Source organism: Drosophila persimilis, unplaced genomic scaffold, assembly GCF_003286085.1.
Source record: "Drosophila persimilis strain 14011-0111.01,24,50 unplaced genomic scaffold, DperRS2 tig00000000-arrow-pilon, whole genome shotgun sequence".
NCBI classification, from domain to species: Eukaryota; Metazoa; Arthropoda; class Insecta; order Diptera; family Drosophilidae; genus Drosophila; species Drosophila persimilis.
Genome location: NW_020825288.1, coordinates 598,597 through 625,323, shown reverse-complemented (window position 1 = coordinate 625,323; position 26,727 = coordinate 598,597). Strand labels below are relative to the sequence as shown.

General features: G+C 50.2%; 4 protein-coding genes across 5 annotated transcripts; 1 reads left to right on the top strand and 3 right to left on the bottom strand.

Moving 5' to 3' along the window:
• Nucleotides 1-629: 629 nt before the first annotated feature.
• Nucleotides 630-16,331, bottom strand: LOC6594836 (prolyl 4-hydroxylase subunit alpha-1). The gene is made up of 10 exons (XM_002020495.2): nucleotides 15,898-16,331; nucleotides 8,202-8,391; nucleotides 3,628-3,779; nucleotides 3,396-3,552; nucleotides 3,147-3,334; nucleotides 1,990-2,159; nucleotides 1,436-1,918; nucleotides 1,297-1,362; nucleotides 1,065-1,230; nucleotides 630-995 (listed from the first exon to the last, which is right to left on the bottom strand). The coding sequence occupies exons 2-10, from the start codon at nucleotides 8,381-8,383 to the stop codon at nucleotides 910-912; spliced, it is 1,650 nt and encodes a 549-aa protein (XP_002020531.2). The 5' UTR covers nucleotides 8,384-8,391; nucleotides 15,898-16,331; the 3' UTR covers nucleotides 630-909.
• LOC6594778 (putative uncharacterized protein DDB_G0271606) lies at nucleotides 4,025-6,386 on the bottom strand. The gene is made up of 2 exons (XM_002020496.2): nucleotides 4,740-6,386; nucleotides 4,025-4,669 (listed from the first exon to the last, which is right to left on the bottom strand). The coding sequence occupies exons 1-2, from the start codon at nucleotides 6,156-6,158 to the stop codon at nucleotides 4,334-4,336; spliced, it is 1,755 nt and encodes a 584-aa protein (XP_002020532.1). The 5' UTR covers nucleotides 6,159-6,386; the 3' UTR covers nucleotides 4,025-4,333.
• A 1,399-nt stretch (nucleotides 16,332-17,730) lies between the features above and the next one.
• Nucleotides 17,731-22,805, bottom strand: LOC6594781 (neutral ceramidase). Of its 2 annotated transcripts, none has more exons than XM_026995228.1 (6): nucleotides 22,736-22,805; nucleotides 20,137-20,293; nucleotides 19,754-20,077; nucleotides 18,830-19,696; nucleotides 18,157-18,767; nucleotides 17,731-18,093 (listed from the first exon to the last, which is right to left on the bottom strand). In XM_026995228.1, the coding sequence occupies exons 2-6, from the start codon at nucleotides 20,263-20,265 to the stop codon at nucleotides 17,910-17,912; spliced, it is 2,115 nt and encodes a 704-aa protein (XP_026851029.1). In that variant the 5' UTR covers nucleotides 20,266-20,293; nucleotides 22,736-22,805; the 3' UTR covers nucleotides 17,731-17,909. The 2 variants fall into 2 exon arrangements, with proteins under 2 accessions (XP_026851029.1, XP_026851030.1); XM_026995229.1 differs by lacking the exon at nucleotides 22,736-22,805 and adding an exon at nucleotides 21,557-22,258.
• Nucleotides 22,806-23,776: 971 nt separating this feature from the next.
• LOC6594782 (STAM-binding protein-like A) lies at nucleotides 23,777-26,187 on the top strand. Its single transcript, XM_026987545.1, has 5 exons — nucleotides 23,777-24,085; nucleotides 24,243-24,797; nucleotides 24,856-25,171; nucleotides 25,237-25,349; nucleotides 25,416-26,187. Exons 1-5 carry the CDS (start codon nucleotides 23,970-23,972, stop codon nucleotides 25,579-25,581), a joined length of 1,266 nt encoding a protein of 421 aa, XP_026843346.1. The 5' UTR covers nucleotides 23,777-23,969; the 3' UTR covers nucleotides 25,582-26,187.
• The last annotated feature ends 540 nt before the right edge of the window (nucleotides 26,188-26,727 follow it).

The following is a 26,727-nucleotide window of genomic DNA, read 5'->3' as shown; positions in this document are numbered from 1 at the left end:
ATGAATTGTTAAAAAACAAATATTCTGACCTAAGCCATTTACATTTTTAATTATAATACTCACATTCGGGACCTTTCTCGTACTCCAGATGTAATAGTTTCCGGAAAAGACCAACTGCTATTCGTACTGCTCTCAGGAGATACCTCCTTCTGTTCCAAGGGTACACCGTACACCGTGCCTTATTCGTAGTGCAGATCATCTTGCAGAGCCTCGTTGCAATAGCATACTCCACCATTTAGCTAAATTAGCCAATCCCATCGACATGTGCTCCATAATTCTGTCAAGCCCCAGCACAGCAAACCTCTTGCCTGCCGCATGGGTGCACTTTTCACTTTTCAGGCAAATCGAATTTGCCGCCGGCACCGCAGAGTATGCAACGCGGCCCTCGTAAGCCGATTTCTATGCATGGACACACAGATACACACCCACACCCACACACACACGTGTACACACTTACACACGTATGTATCTGTTAACAGCTGATGGAACCGAGGCAAAGCTCCTCTGATGGATGAGCCCTGAGGACAGATGGATGGGCAGCCAGTGGCTTGTGGGTGTGTGGACACCGCCACTAATCGGGCATTAGCGTGGGGAGCACTCGGAATCGGAGCGCTCGAAGAGTGCTCCTGTTATGGTTTCGCATTCGATTTATTGCAATTTGTTCTACTATTTAAACTAGGCAATATACAAAAGTAGATAAATTCAATAGGTTTCTATGATATAGCTATGGACAGTCTATGCAGTCCGTAAGTGTGTACAGAATAGAAGAGATGCCGCCGCCTTCCAGCTGGATGCTGTATGTACATTAGGAATTCGATGGCCAGCCTGCGAGGGCGAGGGAGAGGGATGAGATTCAGAGGGTCCTCTCCGCACTTAAGATTCGTTGCATTGTATTAACTAGAGCCCAAACTAGATGGCGAAGTCGCCACTGTCCTCGTTCAAGGCACAGGGCCGTCGGAACTCCTGGCCGCGCTCGTGTATCCACTTGTTGGAAACTATTTTGGGAAAGAGCAGAAGATGTCACGAATGTTCGAAGATGAGAAGTAGAATGTGGTAGAACCTACCCCACTTGGTGCCCGTGAGGACGGGACAGGCAGCGTGCTGTGTCCTTTTGTCGCCCTCGCCATCTCGATGCAGATTCATCCAGAAGGCAGCCGTCCCCCTCTTGGGCCACAGAGCAGTACGAAGTGTGGTGAACACAGTGGCTCCCCCCTGCTCCACATCGCTCATCTGCAAGGGATTCGCGAAATATAAGATAAAGCTCATAGGATCTGGCAAAGAATCAGTAAAACTCACATAAAATAGGACAGTGGCAATGCGATTGCCTAGATTGAGGCCCTCGAAAGCACGCTTCTCCTCTCTCTGCAAGGATTCGAAACATAATAGACAGGGAAACAGGGAACGAAGGGGCGTCTCGCTGGGAAGGACTACTCACCCTGGCAAAGTCGAAGTGCGGCGCGTAATGGCCACCGATTCCGTAGTTGACAACCTGCAGCTCCTCGGCCGACTCCATGTCCAGGCCAGTCATGTCCGCAGTGCGCTGCACCACTTTCGCAATCACGCTATCCTCCTCGGTCTTCAGCCAGGCCGACTTGCTGATCCGATAGTTGGCCGTCTCCAGCGCCCCGGTGACCGAGTTCTGGACGGTGGCGCGACGGAAGCGCGGGCGGGCCATGCGCTTGATCAGATCCATCTCACTGTCGTACATGGCGTCGTGGTAGATCACGATGTACGGATCCTTGTGGGCCTCCTCCAGCTTTAAGGGTCCCAGCCGCAGGAAGGGCACGTTGTTGGTGACGTAACGGCAGCGCAGCGATCGCATGTACGTCGGCGAGGGCTTCAGCTCCCCGCGGCAGAGCATCTCGTAGGACTTGCGCTCCTTCACGCCGAGCTCACCAGTATCGCTCCTGGCCACGGGCTGAAGAAAGAAACCATTAAAGTCTGTGGGAATCGACGGTCGGGAGCTGTGTCCGAGAGAAACTTCCTTACCAGATCGGAGACGGGCATTTCGTCGGTGCCATCGTCGCCCTTCATCTTCTTCATCTCCTTCTGGTGGGCGATCTCCTTCTCGTAGAAGCGCTTGTTGCCATTGGCCCGCTCGTGATTGGGAAGCAGCTGCAGCAGCTCGTTGGTCATGACCAGAGCACTCTCCACATTGCCTGTAGTGGATTGAGGATTGGGGAGTCAAGAATTAAATTCCATCCACAAATTGCTCAGCCACAAGAATAACTCCACGTGCCCGAAAGTATGCTACACTCTGGCTCTTTTTGTGGTGCATTTTCCAGTTGGAAAGTTACTTTTCCCCAAACGAACCAAAAACTTGTATTGGATTGTTTCCCTGGTGCTTGCTTAGTTATTCATTTGCAACGGTGTTCCTGGCCCCGACCCTTCCTATTTCTCTAATAAGTTTGCCTGCCACTTGAGGGCACACCACTCCACTGTGAGGCTCCAGCCTCAACCTCAACCTCAACCAAAACTCTGAGACCTTGTCAGAGACAGGAATTTAAATTTTCCCCGACACACGACCCACATGTGTGCTGCTGCTACTACTGCTACCCTACCCTCCTAGGAACGGGGGTAGGAAGGGGTGACAGAAAGCCTGTCACTTGCCTCATGGGCGGACACATTTGTGTGAGTGTGAGTGTCAGTGCAAGTGTGTGCGTGCGTGTTTTTTTTGCTTGCCGTCCTTCCTCAACACAATATGGCGGCACTTCCGCTACGCCCAAGACCCGCCCATAAATCGTGTGGTGGTACGCCCAAAGTGAGTGTAGATACAGATGCGTGTGCCTGGCAACTCTTTGATGAACGGATAGGGGCGCACTGGCAATCCATGGGTAATAAGACGTTCATAAGCCAACAGAGGATGAGGACGAGGATGAGGATGGGCGGGGGATGTGCCTGGAGCCTGGGCCCGGGCCTGGGCCTGGCTCCGACTACGTGGCTGTGGGTGGGGCTGCTGCTGCTCTTAGCCACAACATTGTCCCAGTGACTGCAGATGGCCAACAGTTTTTCGCACTTAATGCCTGGCTCTTAGTGCACCTCGAGTCACCTGGCTAGAGTGCAATTTCCTGCAGCCAAATGGACCTCAAAAGTGCCATGCAAACGAGTCGGGGGACAACAACGAGAGGCAACTGCCGGATGCTTACCCTCCTTGTAGGTGGAGAAGGCCAGATACTCCAGCACATCGGCCCGGGTGAAGGTCTGGGTCTGGTTGAGGGGCTCCTCCAGCATGCGGGACATCGCCTCGTTCATCCAGAGCACCGTGTGGTGGTAGTCGTTGTTCACGTACGACTGCCGCCCCAGCTCGAAGCAGTCGTCCGAGGACATTTCCGTGCTGCAGTTCCGTAAAGGGTGGTCATTCCGGGTCTAGTCGGACCTTTCTCCTTCCCACTTACCTGTACTGGATCCCGTTAAGCTTGCCGCGTGCCACACTGGATGTGTCCAGCTGGTAAGTGTCCTGCAGCCGCAGCAAAGCCACCGCCGCCCCGTTGAGGTCCTCGTCCGAGGGGAACTTCAGCACGTTCCGGTACTGCGTGAGATTCTGCAGGAAGTCTGGAGGGGTAGAGAGAAAGAGAGAGAGGGACAGATGTCATGGATGTCAGGCGTGGAGGGAGGCCCCCCACTCACCAGTGCCCACGTCGTGCTCCATTAGGTTCTCCACCTGGCGCCAGTCCGTTGTCAGCCGCTTGGTCAAGAGGTAGGCATTGATCGGGTTCGAGACGTAGGCGGTTATATCGCTGGCCGCGTCCGCGTGCTCCCGCTGGTACTCGTCCATTTTGCTGGAGACGGAATCAAGCAAAGTTTTCAGAAAGTTTACCAAGTGTTTTTCTTGAGTTTGCAAATCGTATTAGAGCAGGGCAAAACCTTCGCAGAAGAAGTTTTCCCAGCAATTAAGGGATGGATTTCTGGCTTTACTGAATTTCCATAAGTTCTTCCTCGCAAATGAGTACCGGGAGAATCAGTAGCCCATTTGTGTTCTCTTCCAAAGAAATCCAAACGAGGAACCACTGAGGAACCCCCCAAGAAGTGCTGTTGAAAGTGCCTTTATTGTGTGCTTATCGATACTTTCACTTAGCCTAAGGGTGAACAATAAGTTAGGAGGGGTTTAAACAGTCTAGATTAGAAACAAACTACTACAATCTACTCGTAAGGTAACTACAACCCACATGGTATTTACAGTCTCTTGGGGCGAGGCTGAGTCCGCCTCTAAAACTCTATGAATAATACTAGTTTTGGTCTTTTAGCCGTTCCGTGTGCCGAGTGCTCGAAGGAAGGGGACTACATCTATTTCGGGAACTTAAAGTACACTCCACTCGCAGAAGTCAGACGATCCTTAGACCACGTTGACGCGGTTGTCTGGCGGGGGACGGTAGCACCAGAGGCTGCCCATGACGCCCAGGCCGATGAAGAACATGGTGAAGGTGGAGAGGCCCAGGATGACGCCCGTGGTGACGTCGTGTAGCGGCAGGCCGGGGAACGGGTCCAGCACAAGGATGACGAGCAGTCCGCAGCTCTTGAACAGGCAGAACACGGTGACCAGGATGTAGCCGGAGGTGTAGCTCCGGTTCGGCAGCCACTCGCAGTGGCGCGACCGGAATCCGAGGAATCCCAGGCCTACGCCGCAGAAGGAGGCCACCAAACCGAATTGCAGATAGAAGGACTTGCCAAACTGGAGGAAGAAACGACAGGTTAGCCAGGGATCCTTCGAGAGTTCACGGATTGCTTGACTATCGACTTACGTGGGCTATCATGTAGATGATGAGGCCGGCATTCATGGTGCTGCCCAGGACGAGCATCAGGGAGACTATGGCCAGGGTGATGGTGGCATTGGCCAGCTTCTGCGGGTAGGAGTTGTTGTTCTGCGGCTTGCCCTGGATGCTGCTCATGTCCTGCTCCAGGTCGCGCTCCTGCTCCTGCACGCGCGGACTGATCACGGCCATGGAGCGGTCCGCAAGCGGGGCAGGAGCTGCCTTCACCGTCTCGTAGTGGAGTCTCTGCGGCGAGAGTCGGTTCTGGCGGAGCGGCAGTGTGGGAGGAGGAGGGGCAGGAGCGACCTGGCTGAGGATCTGCTGGCTCTGGTAGAGCTGCAGGCGGCGCTCCAGCTGCAGCTGCTCGTGGTGGGCGGCGTTGCGGGGCGTGGAGTGGGCCAGCCGCGGCGGCGGCTGCATCTTCCGAGGCGTGGTGAGGAGCTCGTGGAGCGCCCGTGTGGCGGCCGCCGCATTCCTCTGCTGTGGTGTCGAGGTCCTTGCGGCAAACTGCTGACTCAGCTCCGTGGTGCTGAGGCACGTCTCCTGCTGCTGCAGCATCATCGAGGACTCCTCCTCGGCCAGCTCCTCCTCGTCGGCGTCCGTCGGTATCATCGCGTACCGATGGGCTCGACCGTTGTGCATCTGGATGATTTCCTGGTTCTCGTCCACCAGCTCCTCGTCCTCGGCCGTGGGCACCATCTGGTACCGCTGGTTGCTGTTCTTGTCCACGATGAGGAACGTCTTGCTGCCGAAGTCGCTGCTGAAGGCGTGCTTGATCTTCGTCTGTCCCTGCTGTCCCTGCAGTCCCTGTTGTCCTTGGATGGCGTTGGGCTTCGGAGGCAGGCCATTCAGCATGGGCGGCAGGCTCGCAAACTGCGTCTCCTGGTGCGGCTCCTCGTGGAAGGAGTGCGGCTCCTCTTCCGACTGCAGTCCGTATCGCGATCCATAGCGATCGAGGTTGTCCTGGGATCTGGCCAGTCGCTGGGCCGCCTGTCCGGGCACTATGGCGTACCGGCTGGCTCTGCTTACGTTGAGCTCCTCCAGAGGCACCAGGGCATAGCGACCACTTGAAGATTGTTGCTGCTGCTGCTGTTGCTGCTGGTGGTTCTGTTGCAGCTGTTTCGGCTTCTGCTGCTGGTAGTTATGTGTCTGCTGCTGCTGCTGCTGCTGTTTCCGCGTCACCGATCGCGTGGACATGCTACGCTGCATCCGCAGGGGACCCTCGCGGGGATCGCGACTCGGCGAGGGCGCGACATGGGCTGGCCGAGGGACGGCGCCGAAGTTCAGCTGCAGACTGCGGTTGTAGATGGACTCCACCCGACTGCTGCCGCTGCCCTTGCCGCTGCTGGGCACCGGATAGAACTCGCTGTTCTGGCAGAACGCGGGGTTCGTGTAGTTGTGCTGCGACATGATCTGTGTTCTGTGCACTGTACTGGATCTCAGCTCTAGGGTCTAGGGTCTAGGGTCTAGGGTGTAGGGTCTTGGGGTGCGTTTCACTTCACTTATTCTCTGTACACTTTCTAGGGTTCACTTTTCTCTGGCGAGGTCCGTCTCTTGCTGTTTTCGATCCGCTCGCGACGACAACTGCGACTCGACTGAAGCTAGAACTGGGCAAACGTCGGCTCCTCGACTTCCTGCGCAGGCGCGCAGTCGAGTGGATCGTGCCCGACCGCGCACCCTCCCCCCTTCCCCCATTCAGCCATTTATGCATTTACTCGTAATACACATATAGAGGAGCTCTGCCGAGACACCCGTACAATGCCTGTTGTTGTGCGTTCCGTTTGGCGCGTTCCATTAGGCCAGAAACAGAAAACAGAAACATCTGCTCCTGCTTCTGCTTCTGCTCCGCTCCGATCCGATCCGACGAGGGTTGAAACGAATCGAAAGGCAGGAGCAGCCGCAGCCGCAGCCGGCATTCCCTGGGCGAGGTCTCTTTATCAGCACTACTCGTATAATTCTTATTTACCAACTCATAACATAACTACTTCGACTACCACGTCTGCTATTCTCCCCTCGAATTTCGGCGTTCTTCTCTTTGTGTGTTGCCTGTGTGTGTGTGTGTTTGTGCAGCGAAAACCTTCCCTGCGGAGCTCGCGGATGCCCCACCCCTCGGCAGCGACCGTTACGTTTCAGTGGCACGCCAGGGAGATCCCATATCTCCACCGTATTTTATCCTGTGTGAGTCCCTATGCAAATTGCATGCACATATCCTCATGTCCCGGCAGTGCATATGCATAGCCATATCCTGGCGGAGCAGAGCTCCCGCAGATTGTTCTTTGTCCTGCGCTGGGAAATTTAATTGAGTTTCGGCCAGCCGTGGACAGAGGCAGGCGCAGGCCAAAATTAAATCAAAGTTTCACTGGGTGGGCGATGCTCAGCGGGGGGTCAGGCAGGGACTGGGACTGGGGCTGAGGCTGGAGCTGGAGCTGGCTGTCAAAGGGATTAGCCGAGCGGTCGGGCACAGGCGCTGGACAGCTGTCCCGCTGGCCCGCTGGCGAGATGTCAGTTGGAAAATTTAAAGCGGCATTAAAACTTCAACTCCTGCCAGCAGACGGCACGCGCCACAATCCACTGACAGAGTAGTGTATCTCACAGATAGACACCCGCAGAGAGCGAGAGAGAGAGAGAGAGCGAAGAGATGATGATGAGCAGACGGAGCGACGGGAGAGACAGAAAGGGACTTCAACTGCAGGGCAATGACAGCGCACAAGGATACACATATACAGATATACAGATACACAGATACAAAGACACTCACAGATACAAGACAGCGACAGGCAAACAGCTGTCAGCTGTTGTGAGGATCTCGCCTCGTCCTTTGTTGTGACAAAGCCGAGGAGCGACAGGAACAGGAACATCCAGATAGATCCTGCCTCTGCCTTTGCTTGAGCCCGGGTCTGGATATGGCATTATTTGATTAGGGGAGTTGCCTCACCGCATCCTGCACCGCTCTGCTATCTGGTATCTCCTCTGTGCCCTCTCTGCTCTCTCCTCTCTGCTCTCTGCTCGGCGTTCCCCCATGTGCTTCCGCTGCCACAAACAAACACGCAGTTACATTTGTACATAGGCATAAGCATAAGCATAAGTATAAGCGAGTGTGTGTGTATCTCTTAGGTTGTATCTCGTACATGTATCTATAATCATGTGTGCAGGGCGCCGCGGCAGATACATGCCTGCCTGGGTGTATCTCCGTCTGCGGGCGACGTGCAACAGCTACCGCGGCACGCACGTGGCAAAAGCAATTACCGGAATGCACCAGAAGACTACCTGAGCCCCCATTCGGGGGCTTGCCCCACTCCCTCATTAGAAGATATACGAGATATTCGCCCCAGCCTCATTTGCATGAGGAATGGAAATATAAAAGACGTTTTTGCATGCGAAACTTAAGACTGATTAAGCGAAGGCCATTAATCTGTATCGGTGGCCGTATCTTCGGCATACTCGCATACTCACTTCTTGAGCAAGCTCAGCTTGTCCTCCTGCACGCGGATGTAGCCCTCCAGGTTGGTTATCAGCACCGACTCAGTCTCAAGCAGCTCCTCCATCTCCGCCAGCGCCGTGTACAGCTCCCCGTTCACGGCCACGACCACCAGCAGCAGGCAGAGCCCGCCCAACAGTCGCCAGTCCACGGACATCTTTGGATCTGAAAGGAAAAGCAGATTTAAGGATTGAGTGAAAGTTAAAGATGGCAAAAGTTGCGGAAAGACCCCTAGGATGGATGGGGGATTAGCGTCTGCGGCTCCAGCCATGTGCAAGGTGACCCCCGACCCCCAGTCCAGGCACCTCCCAAATGGGAAAGCGAACACGAAAGCGCCAAGCTCGCTGAACTCGAAAGCGGCTTTCATATTGATTAATATCACTTGCAGACCGACTCATAGAGCATCGGAACATCAGAAAAGAACAGGGTTTTAGAGGAGTGGGACGGGGACGGGGACTGGGACTGGGACTGGGACTGGGACTGGGACTGGGTTTGGGGATTTGGCAATTTATTTTAATGAGCGTTTTTTAATTTGCGCTGCCATCCAGCGGATTGTTTTATGGCGATTGCTTTACTGCTGTCGCAACACGCCGACTGCAATAAAGCGGGCAGAATACAATCAATCCCGGACGGGGATATGCCACTGAACAGGCGAATACTCTGCTTATGGCACGGAGCACAGTAATAATATGCCCAGAGCACACTCTGAATAGTTTAGTAGTCCACCTTTTGCTCCGTGGACTGCTCATACCCCAACAAAAAGTAAGGCACTCTAAGGCAGTAGCTCCTCCACAGCTAAATGCCTCTTCATTCTAATGGGAGTATTCCATAATCATTTCCCAACATTCACCTTCGTGAATGTACCTCCATCAGTCACCTGTGGAGAGGGGGAGCAGTCGCTGTCGCCGTCTCTGTCTCCGTCTCTGTCGCTGCCATTCAAGTTCCGTTTTCGAGTGTGGGGTGGGGCGCATGGATTGCGGCTTGGTTAACGTGCCAATAAATTTAAATTGATATTAATTAGCAGCGCGCTGTTAATTCGCATCTTTAAGATAAATGCGCTGCGAAGATGTTTTTTCGGGGAATTCGATTTGCATATCGGAGAGGCTCCCACTGCGGTGGGTCCCAGGCTGTCGCTGAGGCCAAAGGACTTTGCTTTGCCCCTAAGATGTTTCCAAAAAGGCTGGCATGGGCTCTCGGGGAGAGTGACTTGGAGATAAATTATTAATCAGCATTAATTAATTGGTTGGCCCACACTCGAGCAGGTAATTGCTCGCATTAATCAAAGTGGAGTGCGGAGACAGCAGACAGTAGGAGACAGACTCGGAGCACTCTCCTCCCTCGACAATAGAGCCCGATAAGATCTGGTATTCATAAGGCTGATTCTCCAGAAGTTATGGCCGCTCTTAGGAGCCGCGATTTATGTTGGCTAACACTTGTTAAGCGGACACGGGCTGTCAGCAAATATTAAATAATCTTGCCCGGCTTAACGATCCGATCAGATCAAACCGGTCCGGGTCAGAGATCTATTCCAGTTTCCACTTCTAGTTGGGGCTCTCGGCAGTCCGATGCTCGATCAGAACGAGAGCGATAAAGTTTTACGACTCGGACATTCAATTCTATTTAATTTGATTTCATTTGTCTCTTGTTTTTGGGTCGTCTCTAGATGGAGATACGGCGGGCCCAGGCGGCCCTGCATCTGGACGGCGCGGAGCAGAGCGGACGATTAATTGGGGTTCAAAGAACTCCGTTAAATATGCAAATGTATCCCACAGATACGCGTCGCTGGTGCAACAGAACGGATCTGAGCCGAACAGAACAGAAAACTTTCATTGTGGATGGACATATAACGGTGCTCCCAGTGGGCCCCTCGCTGCCTGCCCCTCTCCGGACCACACGTTACACAATCAAAGTTATTGAAATGCAAATATCTATTTCATCCGGAGTTCTGGTTCTGGGACTGGTTCCCCCCATCCCCCAGCCCCCATCCACCATCCACCATCATGACATCTGCAGCGTGTGCCACTGAGGAATGTCTTCCCGAACGGGTTCACTGAACTGCCCACCGATCATGCCTCATGCCCCCTCCCCCCGTACCGAATATTGTATTTTGCTTAACTTTGCACGAATCCACCAAACAATGCAGACGGGGCAGAGGCAGAGGCAGAGGCAGGGGCAGGGAAAGAGTGTTTGTTTTTGATGAGTTGCATAATTGCTGCTGAGGAGTATTTCCAAATGCAGAAAAGAGCGAATGTTTCAAGGTTTACTCCATGAAATTCCAGATTTGCATCCTCGAAGCGAAGCAAGACTTCCTCCAGTTAAGATTCCAAAAAGAATGCATACAAAAATTACTTAAACGGAGGATGGCATGGGATGTGGACCCCGTGATCGAATAGAAGCTACCGTCTACAGCCAGCCATATCAGAGGATGATCTGTTGTTATGAATCCAACCATCTATTTATAGCCACTTTCAAGCATATTCAGAAGCACCTGCCACCTTGTCTGGCCCAACCCTCGACGGCTTTCTATTACTCACATTTCTGGTCAATCAAATTAATGTTCGAATAAAACTGAGACTGAGAATGGAACAGCCTTTGTCCAAGCACAACTCAAACGAGAGCTGAATGAAATCCACAATGGCAGATCAAACAGGATTCGATGCGAAATATTCAATATTCAAGCGGTAAAATATCAATATTAAACAGAAATAAATTCAGCTGGAAGCGTTGGCCAGTCAAAATGTCAGCCGGCTCTAATTACCATAGGCATTGGGCGGTGGCTGCGGCTGCGGCTGTGGCTGTGGCTGCGGCTGTCATCCAGAAATGTCAGAGGATGCACACATCAGAAGTCAAAATTGGATTTCATTTCATTTCAGTAATTGGTAGAAAATTACAAAGTGCAACTATCCGGAAAAAGTGTGGAAATTGATGGGTTTACCTTTGGGCAGGCGGAAATTATAAATTAGAAGTGACATTAATTCGGTTTGTATCTGTATCTGACCCCGAACCGCAGAGATAAATGAAATTAAGATGACTATTAACAGAATCGATGGCTGTGTCCAGAGAGATGCATTCGGTTGCAATGGTAATACCAACAGGGAAGTCCTTGCTTCACTTCCGTCTTTCTTCTCCCTGGCTGGAGCTGGAGATAGTCTTGTGAGCCTCAATTGGGAACAGTGTGCATCTCGTGTGGCATTTAACCATCTTTGTAATCAATTTGCATTGACGCCCCATCTACCATCCTCCCTCCACCCTCCACCCTCCACCCTGCCTGCCTCTGCAGAGCCCAGTTCTCTGCAGAGCCCAGTGGATTGTGCACTGCGGATTGTTGATTGGTGATTGGGGCATAATGAAATGGACTTTCGTCATCGCATTGCACTTTTCACAATGCCCACGCCCATTTTTCACAGTCCGCCCACGAAGCATACGCAATCGGAGCCTCAAAAAAAGCAGCCTCATCAATTTCTGTCTTTCTGGATTCCCCCCTCCGCCTTCTGGCTTGCGTGTTGCAGTCTTGTGGCTCGGCTCGCTTCTGCCTGGTTTGTGCCTGGTTTCTGGCCCGGCCAATGCGTCAGCTTTATGCAACAGAAAAACAATTTTGGCTCTTCTTCTGTTGCTTTTCCCCCCTTCTGTGTTTTTTCTTCTTTTCAGCACTGCACTTTTCCACAGAAGGGAAGCGTAAGTAAATGAATTTTCAGCTTTTTGTTCCACAATTTTGTTATCGTGCTGCAATTAAGTTATGAAATATTTTGCGCAAATCGCTGACTAAGCTCGACCCACTGACTGACTGGCTGACTGGCTGGATGATTGGGGGATGGATGGGAGGAACGATGGACTGCTTGCTTTGCTGGCAGCAGGTACGTATCTGTGTATGCACGGTAGATACAGATATTCAGATACGTTTGTGGTAGGTGCCAACGACCGAACACTATCAGGCCGCGTCAGCAACAATTGCCATGACTCTGACACGGCGACAAGCGACTGTGAGCCCTTCCCTTCACTGAGCGAAAGCGAAGGGCTGTCCAGACTCGAGTTCTGTATCGTTCAGGGGAATTGTTCGAGGCAATCTCGAGAGCAAAGAAACACTACAGGAAATACAACTCTCCCTACTTTATTCCCCAGTTCCTACCTCCCTTTTTTATCAGTGTACTTCTCCTTTCTAGCCGACATCCCGCTGCCACCTGGCGAAAACCAAATAAAAACGGTGTCCTTGTTGCCGCATCCACAGTAAGCCACAGTAAAAAAGTGTCAAACGCTGACCTGAATCGGGCCCATTGTATGGGATCTTCATCTCCATCCCCGTGTGGGAGTATCCTTGGGTTTGCGTGCATCGCTGTGTGTGTCGGTGTGTGTGGGTGGATGGAACATTTGTCCACTTCTGGGAGCATCCACTGTGCATGTCACAATGCTCCCCTGCTTATCGTGAAAAGCATATTTCGCTGCTTCCTCTGCTGCTGCTGCCCTGCCCCCACTGTCGCTTTCCCTTCCCCTTCCTCCCACTCAAACGAAACTGTCGACAGGCAACGGAAATTCTATAAAAATGCAACGAGACAATTTGAACAGCCCGACATCATTATTCAGGTGCAAATGTCGCAGGACAGTGCTATTTCTCTGGCAAGGCCGACCGCACCTCACCCATCCATCCATCCATCTATCCGTCCGTCCATGTGGTTCGCCTCGCTTGGCCCACACAATGTCGTCCATCAATTTTATGAGCAGCGGAGGTAGCTGCCGAAGCAGGTCCGAGATGGCCGGGGCCATAGTCATAACTCAGAGACAGCAGAAACAGCAACAGAAACAGCAGCAGCAGCAGGAACAGCAACCAGTAGCCAACGACATTTATGAGCCACCAAAAAAGACACAAAACTATGCATCCGCATCCAATTGGAGCGGGGCCCAGACTCTGTGAGAATTGTGGCGACTCCGACTCCGACTCCGACTCCGCTGGCTGTTAATGTGGCACGAAGTCGCCAAACTGCTCCCCCTTTAGTGTCTGTCTGTCCGTCTGCTAAATGTCAGACCCCCGGACTGACCTTAGCTATATAGCCTATTGTACCTCTGCTGCTTCGCTTCTTTGGCTGTTGTGACATTTGCCCATTCGGAATTCGCATTGGGTACGGCTTCCTCCAGCGCGTACGCCCGATTCCGATTCCGACTCTGGCTCTGACTCCCCACAACTCGATTTGTCCAATTTGCCTGATCGAATGCATAATTAAAATCGAATTGACGGCATTCGCAGTCTCCAGTCGCAGTCTTCAGTGTCGCTGGTCTCTTCTACACTGTAATTTGATGCCGAGTCGACTTTTTCTTTTAATTCAGTGACTTAATGGGCCTGTTAGACGCGCCTCGTCTCGGCTCGTCTCGTCTCCTCGATAACCACATCTCATTATCGTCATTATCAAGCCCCAGTCTTGGATCTGCTCTAACTTGGAAGAGGGTCTCTGGCCCGTAACCAAGGATTGGAAAGCGATTCTTAGACATGGCTCTCATCTCCAGGATTTCATCCTTGGGATATCAAGTGCACGGAGAGTGTCTCTTTCTCTGTCTCTGTAGTATCCCCGCTTAACCACCTCATTCTGTGGATTCTGTGGATACTGGGCAAACAATTTGTGTGTGCTAAGTGTAATTCGGTTAGCCTTGCCACATGTTGCCAACGCAGTGTGAGGTCAGAGGCCATCCATCCTTAACAGACAGTCAGTCACCCAAGGGTAATGTGATTTGTCAGCTGCAGGCAAAAGTTTCACTTCTGCGAATAGAAGTTCGAGTACGGGTTACGGGTTACGGGTTACGGGTTACGGGTTACGGGTTACGGGTACGCGTACGGGTACGGGTACGGGTGTATCTACTATCTACAGAGAGAACAGCAGAGACTAGGACAAACTTTTCAATTCCATAAGCGTTAATTTGATTGCGCTGAACTTTTATGGGCGAGGGACCCAAGCCCCAAGCCCCAACCCCAACCCCAACCCGCCCGTCCCCATTGGTTGGGGAAAATGACATCCCATCCGCATTAAAGATTCAGATGGGAAGGCAGGAGGCAAGGAAGCAAGGATCCGTCCGGGGAGAGAGTTTTTCAAGTGCATTCAACGAGTTTGCTAATTAGCAATGAATGACAATACCAATCCCAGTACCAGTCCCAATCCCAGTCCTCTCCCCTCGTCCGGATCCCCGTGGCAGATGCCACACAGATGCCGTCATGGAGCGTGTGCACACATAAATATTACAATTCACCTTGAAATGTGAGCATAAATGAAAATGAAATGGCAGCGCAAACCGGTCCAAAGTGTTCATAAAAAAGCCAGATATGAAGATGAGCTCGAGAGGGAGTCGTGGCAAGAGGAAGGGGCCCGGGCAGGGGCGCTTGGCCAGACAGCAGGCAAGTGGGCCAGTGGGAGCTGGAGCCCCCATTTGATAAGTAGTCAACACTTTCCTTGCACTCCCGTTCCCCCCAAACATGTATCTGTATTTGGACCGCGAGTGACTTTCGTTTTCAAATTATCGTCAGATATGGAATCGGACTGGGCGGAGATGGTGCCCGGATCCACCTCTATTTGCGGTGCAACATGAGTAACCGGTTAACGGACGACTCTCATTGCTCGACTAATTAGCGAATATTAACCAAATATTGGGCAACGCAACTGGCGATCCGATCCGATGAACGCGCCGAATGTAATTTGTGAAACTCATTAATTAAAACAAATCGCCAGTTAATTGAATCTATTGGAGCCGCTCCACTCTGCGATTGTGTTTAAAAAACAGATAATTCCTTGATTTATCATCAGAACCCAGCCTCCAATTTGTGGAGAATCGGCAGCCGCCAGTCGAGTGGAGAGAAATTATTCTAATTGGAATAAAAATCTATTTCAAACGCACGGGGTTATGTCCTGGCTAAGCGGAGACACAGGACACGTGGGGAAAGGATATTCGTGATGGTTGGCAAGGCATGCGCCTGGAACCAGTTCCATGTTCCTTCCTGTGCCTGCACTAGTTCCTTCCAGTCACGAGGGTGGATTCCCTTCCCTTCCTTTCAGCGAAGCAGAGAGAGAGGGGGAGAGAGAGAGTGCAAGTGCAGAAGAGAGGAAAACAAAACCAAAACAAATGCCAACAATTGACTACGTGACGGGACGACCGAAGCAGCTTCCTCCGCCAGTCCCCCTATTCCCGGCCTTTATATAAACACTCACTCACAGAGGCAAACATGTAGAAGACTATGCCTACACAGACATTTTCGAGTCCAGATATATGTATAGCCGCTTATCGCCAGCGGAGATGCGAGGAGAGGAGAGCGCTCATGCTGACAATTGAATGGTTTCCATGTGGTGACAACAAGTGCATACACGCACCCATACATATGTACATCCATCTATATATACATAGCATACATGTTCTAGAATATGCTCTACTAGTTAAATGATGAAAAATCACATTCCATATTCCAGATAGAGAACATTTCTCTCTAATCAAAATCGAATTCAATTTTTCTGCCCCAGATTCCGTGTGGAGTATCAGCTCTAAGACTATGACGATCCCTTCCAACCATTCTGTTATCACTGCAAGGCGGAAGCGGGACAAGACACGTCAGCCCCAGCGGACATTTCTATTCTTAATTTTGGGCAATGTATCTGCTGGATGTATGGATGAATGGATGGATGAAAGGCGTACGCTCAGACTCACATAAATTCGGTTTCCTCTGGACTTGTTGCTGTGATTCTTTCTTCTCCGCCTTCAAGGACAGACACCTGCGTCGTTGTGGTTATCCTTCCAGTCCCTTGCACTTTTCACCGCTCTTCACTGTGACCCTCACACCGCTGCCGACTTGGGTGGGGAACACCACGATTGCATTGCACTCACGCACAATTATAGAGATGCCTTTTCACGTATCTATCGCGCACGCACTTAAACTACCTAAAATAAATGCACTCGGACCTCACACACAGTCCTCGTCGAGTTTCCCAAATACTCTTCAGTCTGATTTCTTTCTTCTTTTCTTTCTTAATAATGCCTTTCTCACATATCTATGTTTTATTTTATGAATTGCTTCTCTTTGGTTTACGTTTACTCTGCGCAGAATTCTTTTGTGTCCGTTGTTCGCGCCGGGTAACAAATTAATAAAAACAGACTACATCTGTACATTCCCGACTTCACAGATGTGAACAGTGGACCGCGGACTTATCGTTAAAATATACCGTCCTCACTCAGAAATATACCAAAATATACCGTCTCATTTTAAAAATATACCGTAAATATACTGACGAATTCAAGTTCTACTTTACATATTCCTCGTTTTTGATATTCCGAGGAATATTCTCAGCTATATAGCAACATTTAGCCATGCCCACATAATTTTATCCGATTAATGAATCAATTTTCTACTTAACTGGCTTATTCTAACCACTTGCTTTTATTGCATTTTGCGTAATAAATGGTGAAACAAAAAAAACGACAGAGGATAGTTGTTCCTATTGTTCGATTTTAATATTCCGTCGAATATTATTAGCTAGATAACACAGTTTGCCCTGCTCACATAATTTTATCCGATTAATTAAGCAATTTCCTACAGGACTGGTTAAATTTAAGTTCTCATCTTTTTTGCATTGCTCCTAAAATAAGGTTTATTCAAAAAGTCAACAACAATTTCCGCTAAATTAATTTCTTTACATGGTGACTACACACTATCTACACATTGGCTACATATGTATTAACTAAATTTTTGTGTAATTAACAAAAGCGACACCTGAAGGGGAAATGTGTACTTTTTCATATCAGCCATATAAAAATGTTTTTTCGGAAATTTTTGAAAAATTAAGATTTTGAAGGCAAACATTTGCCCATACCTCTTTCTGTAGGCCACTTAGGTATTTTGAATCAAAACTCATTTGTTCGTTGCAGGAGAAACACTGCAAATATACCGATGGAAAAACGATTTAAGCTTAAAACCCCTTTATTTAAACAGAATAGGAACTTGAGTAAAACCGCCGAAACTAATAAATCATACCCACCTTGAAAATCAACTCAAGTCCCACAATGTAGAGTGCAACCACTAACCATACAGTATATACTGTATGGTTAGTGGTGCAACTCCCACCAAGCGGCTATCGATACTATCAACTGGATACGAGTGGTGCGCGCCAACGAGAAATTGTTTGAAAGTGAATGAGTGGCAGCTGGACATTATTGCGGGCGATTCCAATGATTAACGTTTCGGATCCTAATATTATTCTTAGTGTGTTCCTTTGTCTTCCATTTGACCATTTGTTCCTGTCCACTGCCTGTCCCATTGCTGTCCACTGTTTGAGAGTTTTGCCAACACCATCGTAAGTGTCACTATGGAAAAAAATCTGAATTCTACTAAAAACCCGACATATGTATGTATGGGAGAGTATCGAAAAAGTATTCAGGTAAAATTTCGTTGATATCAAGCAGGATGTCCAACATTTGAATGAATGTATCTTTTGGATACACATCTGTGTGGAGCATTAACCCAAAAGCAACAACCCATCGCATACCTTAGTTTCAACAAAATTTGGCATCCTTTTAATTCGCAGTTGCAAAAATAAAGCTTTTCCTTCGTCACTTATAAATGGTAAATAAATATAGTACATGGATTTGTGTTGCTGTTGCTCTCTCGGAGAGGCCAATGCTCCTCTGGCCCAGGAATACATATTTAGGAACCACTCCGGTCCGACCTAGTCCTCCTTGACGGTGAAGGAGTGCGAGAGGCCTTCGTAGGGGTACTTTCCGCCGAGGATGTACTTGTACTCGCCCGAATGCCGGATTCGGTAGACCCCTGGAAGCGTTTGCGGGCTGATGTTCCAGTATATTTCCAGATCGCTGAATCCCAAAATCGTGTTGGTGCGGTGCCAGATCATCCTGCAAAAGATGGTTGGAGATGGTAGAAGAGTTTGCCCGCGGGAATACCGTTGAAATACTTACTTGGTCTCCCAACTGGCGTCCGTGTAGGCTACCTTCCAGCGGTCTTCGTTGATCTTGCGCTCCACGGTGAAGTAGGTCTTTTCGGTGAAGAGGTTGTTGCGCGGATTGCCCGAGATGTAGGTGACCTTGACCGTGTCGTTGATTCCGTACTCCTTCTCGGGCTGCGTCTTCACATACCCAAAGTCCGTGTTGATCGGATGTCCGTCGAAGAGCACGCCCGTGTTGAGGGACAGCATCACGTCGTTCATGTAGGGCGGACTGGGACCCGGCTCAACCGTCTCGTTCCGCATCAGGGCCTTGGTCAGACGCTCGAACACGTCCATGTAGATGGAGTGCGTGTGCGGCCCGAAGATCGTGGAAGCGGCCTCGTACCTCTGAGCCTGGTACTCCTCGGGAGTCACCGTGTAGCTGGTATAGATGTTGGTCAACCCGGCGATAATAACTTCCGTGTCTAGGCCCCCTGCGGCGGAGGCTGCGGCCCGGATCTGGTTGCGCAGGCGCCGTCCAGCCATCGTCGTGAACTCGCATGGAACGGCGGCGATGATTACGTCTCCGATCTTCAGCAGCTGGTCAGACACGATCTTCGGCTGCCACTCGTACGGGAAGGTGGCCTAGAAGGCGGAAACATTAGCAAATCGTTCAGATCAGAGGACAGGTCCCTTAGAATACTCACCCTGCCGGTGGCCAGGAGAATGGGCTTCGGCTCGTGGCACTTGATGTCCTCCTGGGTCGGAGTTGCAATAAAGTCGCGCACAAAGTTCCACATGGGGTTGTCCGTGGTGGTGCCCTGCTCGAAGCTGAAGGCGCCGGGTCCGTCCGTGGTGCCGGCGGCGAAGCTGTAGCCCATGGCCGGCTGACAGCCCCTGATCTTGTCGATCTTCCGGCTGAGCGGGTTGTAGGCGCTGCCGTTGTAGTTGGGCATGTCCACGAACTGGTGGATGAAACGCACGTCGCCAGTGACCTCGCGGGCCGTCGACTCCTGGCTCTGCTCATTCAGCAGACCAAGAGCGGCGTCCGCCAGCCGCTGCCCCAGGATCTGGGTGCTCTCCACCATGTCCCGGCCGGGGCCGGAAGCGAAGCATTCTCCCTCGCCGGCGGGGCAGCGTGAGGTGAGCAGATCACACTCATTGCCCGAGATGGAGCACTTGGGTCCCATGATGTTGGGGGACACATCACCCAGGTTGGAGGAGCAGAAGGCGCCCACGAACTTGCCCTTGCCCGGCATCTTGTTCGGGTTGTACTCCTTCTCCAGGAGCAGGGCGGCGTATCCGACGTTGTCGCTGGTCACCAGCCTGTTGGTGTTGTTCATGGAGGTGGCATGCACTGCGTACCAGTTGAAGGCGCCCAGCAAATTGTTCTCCAGATCCACGAAACGCAGCTGCGTCAGGGTCTTGTCCGTGTCGTGCTCGTACTGTGCTCGCTCCTCCTCCGGATTGCGCAGATACGACGTCGGGGAGCGATTGATGTTCACGTTGAGGACGGTAGTCTTCGACAGAAAGATGCGTCCATCCACCAGGTTGTCAGTGGCTCGTTTGATGCACTTTGGGATAAGGAAAATAAGTTGACGTAACATTTTGAATCGATTCTTTCTACTTACCAAATAGAGACCCTGGGCCATCACCTCAAAGGTCTGTGGGACGAAGCCCAGAATGGAGATGTCGTAGAGCAGGTGCATCAGGAACCCACCGGGCGCTCCGTGCGTGTGGGTGCCACTGATCGCCACGTTGTCCGTGTGGTAGAGGTTCCCGTAGCGGGCCTGAAGCCTCTTGATCACCTCACGCTTCAGGCCGTACCCCATCATACCGGCGTCCGCGCTGACGAAGGCCACCCGGTTGCCCTTCTCGTCCTCCACCACGAAGGCACGAGCAAAGACGCGGGTGTGGATGCCACGACCCACTTGCTTGATGTTCGCATAACCCATCTGAGAAAGGAGGGAGTGAGGGCTCAGTCTTTCTGGTCACCACAATTCAAAGCACTTACAAAGTTGATCTCTACTGGGGGTCCGGTGATGTCTGCACGGCCAACACCCACCTTGTAGGTGGCACTGGCTAGGCCACAGAGCCCACTCAGGGCTATTAGAGCCAAGAAAGCAATCTTGGATATGGCCATCGTAGGATTAACAGCGAGCAACAGTGGTCTGCAAAGCAAAACAAAAAATTGACTGATTTGAAAAGAGACATGAGACATGAGACATGAGACACATGGAAATCAATGAACCCCATCTGGCAGCCGCATTTGGCAACACCGTCGAGTAGATTGCAAATATTTGCAACAAAGTCATTATGAGCCAACCGATAATCGAATGACAGCAACGACTGAGGCACTCAGGCCCTCCACTCACCCATCCAAACCAATTCCACGCGACGACCATCATCTATCAATTGGATATAGTGGAAAAATGCAAATATCAATCGCTTGGACTCTGGTGCGACCTCCAGCAGACGCATCAATGTAAATGTGCGTGTCTATCCTCAATAATAAATATCAATAATAACAATATAGTAATAACAAAAGCAAAGTCGCAGCTCGGGGCTCCCTTATCAGCTGGTGAGTCGCGCTCAAAGATCGGGAACCGGTTTTTATCAGCTTGCGAAAGTAGCGGACAGAAGACAGCGGACAGCTGGGCTGGCGGCTTCTTCAGTGGCGGACTCAAACTCCCCACTCCGAGTCGCTGATGAGCAGTGTAAATACTCGTCGCAGTATCTGGGAGAGTCAGTACTTTTGAAATCAAAAGTAGTTGGGGTTTTCCAGTACCACTGAAGACCCAGTACTCCCTCCCACAGCTTGCCTCTTTGTTATACTCTTACAGAGGGTATTGTGATATCGCGAGGCGCTGTAGGACTATCCGACCGTTCTAGAGGAGAAAGAGTATCTACACCTTCGGTGTCCAGATGAATCCTTTCTTTCATGTTTTCCGCTGACTTGTGTTTAAATTTTCGCTGATGAATCGACTTCTTTTGTATGCAGCGGGTGTACCATATAGAACCCTCTCTCAGAGAATGCGTTAAATAGGAAATCGAGTGAGTAATTGTCGCGCATGTAAAGCAGTAGATACCCCTCTTCGCGCCGGCCCCCCCTCTGGGACGGACACTCTGCATAATGGACGCACACCACAGGCCTGACATTGAAAACGAAATTATAATAAAATAAATATGCTGGCACTGGCACCGTGAGCCGACAACAACAGAAACCACAGCGATAACAGCTGCAGGGCCTTCGCACAAGATACAGATACAATTGGGATCGTAAACACGTATCTTTCTGTGGCGGTCGGTCGGTCGGTCGGTCGGTCGGTCGTTTGGTCTGTGACTGGTCTTGGCTTCGATTCGGATTGGGATGCGTATGCTTCAGATACTTTTGCAATACTTTTGTAATGAAATGGCAGCCGGCACACACTTACACAGAGAGAGAGAGAGAGAGAGAAAGAGAGGCTGATGATGTTGCTGATGCTGAGCCAGATACAAAAGTATCTCTTGGATACACGACGCCAAACGCTGATCAACGGCGAACAAACGCGCCAATTGAGCAAATTACAGAAGATTTCGGTTGATGAGCCTTTTATACACTTCGCACTTAATACCGCCGTTCGCATATGGACATAGGTATGTACATATGTATCTGTATCTTGGAGGTTGCTTGCACCCAATTCGGACTCGTTTTCGTGTATTATATTATGCAATCGACTCCTTTGGGCCGGCTTGACTCCGTCTCACTCAATCACTTGGCACTCAATCCGCTGATTGACCACATACAGACTTCAGGCTTCACACTAGACTAATTCCATAATTACTTTAATTAATGTCCAGAGCTTATCACACGCGCGAGCCACCTAATTATTGGCAAATTAGAGCGATTATCGGTGGGAATTTTAAAGCATTTCCCGCTGCACTGCAATGGCACTTGTTCGAGACTTGTCGATTCCAAAAACGGATTTCAAAACACGCCGAACGAACCCCCGAATGCCCGAGCTCGCTGTTGTATCTATTTATCTTTCCACGGCACTCATGCAAACGCGACACTCTTGATGGCCCCCTTTCAACTTCCAAAGCCGAACGAACCGACCAGAGCAGAGCTGAACTGTGGAGAGTGGAGATCTCTTGAAATGACGCCCGCTATGCGCCAAAGCTGTGCTTCGACTGGGAGCCCGCCACGAACCCGAGCTCGAGCTCTGAATGGATTTTTCGGGGTCTCTGTGGGCGTGTACGTGCGATCCATGAGTCAGTTTCTCAGTTGGTCAGTCTCTCAATCAGGGTCTCTCTCTCTCTCTCTCTCTCTCTCTCTCTCTCTGCGTGATCTCCGAGTGTGGCTAGTATCACGACCAGCACTGTTGGTTATAACCAATCTGAATGAATGCCTTAAATAATCCGCCGATAGCTTATCATATCGCACTCTTACTGATGTAGTTTCCGGAGATCAGAGGCAATAGATTGGCCCTCCCACTTAGTGCTAATGTGCTTAAGTAAACAAGTAGGAACTTTGACCCCCTGGAACCAAATATTCGCTATTGTTTTATTGTTCTCAGCTTTTCTTTAGCTGCGGACTAAGTATTTGCACTACGAATTGGTTGACTTTGGCTTACCTCCGCAGGTACTCGAAAGCTCGTATAAGTTGAAAATTAGCTTGCCAAGAAGAGTCTGCTGCCTCCCTCCTTCAGGTCTGAGCCACGGACTGCTTCTGAATGGAGGCTCCAACGATTGACCGCCCAAGTGAGGGGTCTTTAAAAATAACTACTGAAAGTTGATAGCCATATCGCAGAGTTCCAGATTAGCCATGTTTTATGTCCCCCGATCGCGATACGGATTAGGTACGTTCAACGGGCCAAACTACAGATTCAGACGGGCTCAGAAGTTCTGAAAGAAAACAATAATAATTCATTCCCAATACGATAATGTTTATTAAAATATCCATCAGCTTGAAAAGCAATTTTCAATTGCAAGTAAAGTTGTTTATTCCTTTAATTCGAATTTCAAAGGTCCCGCCCAATCTACCATCATCACGGCTGGAACCAGCTGTGTGCCAGACCGGTGCATCTAATATTTAAAAGTTAGGCAGCACTGCTGTGCGCGTTTTCCACCTAGTGGTAGATTTTATAAAATTCATCAATCTATTAAATTTAATTTTGAAGAAATCGTACTTCCGTGCATCATTTATTGGATTGTATTTAAGTTCCTTTTCACTTTCAAATAATTTCTATTTGGCGCTCAAGTGTGGTGGGACAGCATCGAAGTCCTGACCGTTTGCTTTTGTAAATTACACAAAAATGTACTTCATATGTAGCCGATGTGTAGTTAGTGTGTAGTCACCATGTAAGGAAATTAATTTAGAGGAAATTGTTGTTGAATAAACCTTATTTTAGGAGCAATGCAAAAAAGATGAGAACTTAAATTTAACCAGTCCTGTAGGAAATTGCTTAGATAATCGGATAAAATTATAAGTTCAAATTTGAGGTTCTTAGCTGGCTAGTAATATTCGACGGAATATCAAAAAAGAATAGTATATGTGATGGAACTTGAACAATTCGTCAGTATATTTAGGGTATATTTTTAAAATGGGAAGGTATATTTTGGTATATTTTGGCGTGGACGCCACCTGCGTAATGAGTAATTCTTGTACAATCATTACAAAATACTATTTTGAAAATAGCCCCAAAAAAGGAGTCCAGCACTGGCCCAGTGGACGGGCAGACAACCAATGCGAGTGGGAAGTCTCCAGAGTCCCACGCAGAGTATACCCACTAGCCACACAGCAGTACAAAGCAGCCAAACCAAACCAGGAGCAGCAGAGGAATAAACATAAACCATTAACCATAAACCATGTCGAAGGCTGTGAACAACATGAGCATGGGCGTTGTGGAGCCGCAGGAGCGGATGAAGCACCTGTCGCACTGCGGCAACTTCATCGACGTGGACAAGAACCAGCCCGTGACGCGGTAAGTCCGGACTCCCTCCAGGCAGGAGGCTCATGGCTCAAGGCCGTCCCAGTCGAGGCGTCTCAATGTCACAGAGGGGGACCTTGAGCGCACATTTGCCTTTGAAGGATGTTCTCAGTGTGTGTCCTTGCTAATTGGCGAATGCCCTTCGTTGCAGCTACTACCGCTCTGGGACGGAGATGCTGCGCATGGCCAACGTGTACCTGCGGGAGGGCAACCACGAAAACGCCTTCATCCTGTACTTGCGCTACATGACCCTATTCATCGAAAAGATTCGCCAGCACCCGGACTACGGTAACGTCAAGGCCGAGGTGCGAGACATCAACAAGCGCATCAAGGACGAGATCATGCCCACAACGGAGAAGCTGCGCGCTAAACTGCTGGCCCACTACCAGCGCGAATACGAGCAGTTCCTGGCCAATAAGGAGGCGGAGCGCGTCAAGGAGCTGGAGCGGGAGCGCGAACGGGAACGACAGCGCCAGAGGGAGCTGGCCAGTCGGCAGGCGGTGGGCTCCAGCGTGATACCCTCGCTCATTCCAGCCAATCTGCACGTGTTGATTGACGACGGTACCCAACCCTCGGCCCCGGATCTCGACCTGTTGGATCAGGTGGTCTACCCGAACGACTTCCCCACAGGAGCCAATCGCACCAACCTGCCGGGCTCTGGGCTACTGCTCCCAACAGGAGACGCGTCCTCCGACAAGACATCCAAGTGAGTTCAAGTTTAAGAAGCTGTTGCCAGCCCTCCCGCTCATCCGTTTCTGCCGCAGCTCGAAGCCCAGCTTCGATCGAAACCAGAAGCCGTCGTACAACCGCACGGATTCTTTGCTAGCCGGTTCATTGCGCATCGTCCACGTACCTGCCGACACCATGGAGGTATTTCTGCAGCTGGCAAAGGCCAACACCTCCAAGAACATCGAGACGTGCGGCGTGCTCGCTGGTCATCTGGCCCAGAACCAGCTCTACATCACGCACATCATCACGCCACAGCAGCAGGGCACGCCGGACAGTTGCAACACGATGCACGAAGAGCAGATATTCGATGTGCAAGATCAAATGCAGCTCATCACGCTCGGCTGGATTCATGTGGGTAGCCCCTACTTTTTATATAAGCTCTTGATCCGAGTCTCTGATCTGCGGTTCCCCTACAGACCCATCCCAGCCAGACTGCTTTCCTGTCCTCCGTGGACTTGCACACGCACTGTTCCTACCAGATGATGATGCCCGAGGCCCTGGCCATCGTGTGTGCTCCCAAATACAACACGTGAGTCACCGCTGCTGACTCATCTGGAAATACATTTCTTATCTGCTTTTATTATTTAACGCTCAGCACTGGTTTCTTTATACTCACGCCCCACTATGGACTGGACTATATCGCCCAGTGCCGGCAATCGGGCTTCCATCCGCATCCGAATGACCCACCCCTATTCATGGAGGCACAGCACATCCAGAAGGATGCCCACACAAAGATCAAGGTCATCGATCTGCGCAGATAGTCGCCCAGTGAGGCAGCAAAGCGAATTTAGAAAATGCGTCGAGGGACACTCACCTCACAGATCTAGCATCACCAGCAATAGCCCCCAATTTCAGTTGTCCCATGGAATCCCATGGCATCCCAAGGGACTTCCGCAATTGCAGGAGGAGAATGCACGCAGTCAAACAGTGATTAACCATAGACGTTACATAGAGAGACAGAGATACATATTTTCGGAATGCAGAGGGGATTTATTTTTGCATGCAACTGGTCCCAGCATCAGGGACGGGACTAGACTTCTAACATCCAACTATTTAGAGCACTTGGCTGCATTTGTTGTTTTTTTTTTGTATTTACTACCAGCTTTTGATTTTCGTTACCCAATGTGATTTACAATTGTGGCTTACTCTTTCGTTCGTTACTATCTATAATTAATAATTAATACTATGTTAGGCCTTTGGCAGGAGATCCTCATCTACTCTATGCAGCTTTCAGAGCAACCTATTGTTGATGCTTCTCGTTAGTGTCTGACTATACTATTGCTAACTATCCGTAATAACCTGTTGAGAAAATAAGAATCATCATAAAATGCTATAACTTGATATAATTTAAAGAGAAATATTTAATTAATTAACTCGTCTTTTTCCTGAAAAAATTATCGGAACAATCTACAAGCTAAGAACAAAATCTAAAACATCCGATAATCCTCCCCCTCACATAGCCGATCACATTCAGATGATATTCGCTGGCTTTGCACACGTCCTCGCTCTTCCATACGTTAACCGTTAACGCTGTGCCAACTGTGGATCGAACCGTGTGTCTGGAGCAGATGGCCCACAATACCACCAGCAATATTGGGGGCGGCACGCTGGGCGGGCCAAGGTAACGCCCTCTATCCTGCAACAATGATCATGCTACAGTCCAACGTGTACTTCCAGACGCAAAGAGGACGCTACGACGCATTTTTTACATTGATTTTATTTGTATTTTTGTTTATGCTATACTCTTATAGCTGGCTGCTATGGAACTCTCAAAGCTTTTTGGTTCAATAAAAGTCGGCGTTGGGGGGTCGAAAGCTAGGAACAGGTGGCGCAGACTTAATTTCTCTTGAACAGCTGTCTACTCGAATTTTCCGAGTTTTCACAGCTCAAATTTCCGTTCACGGTTT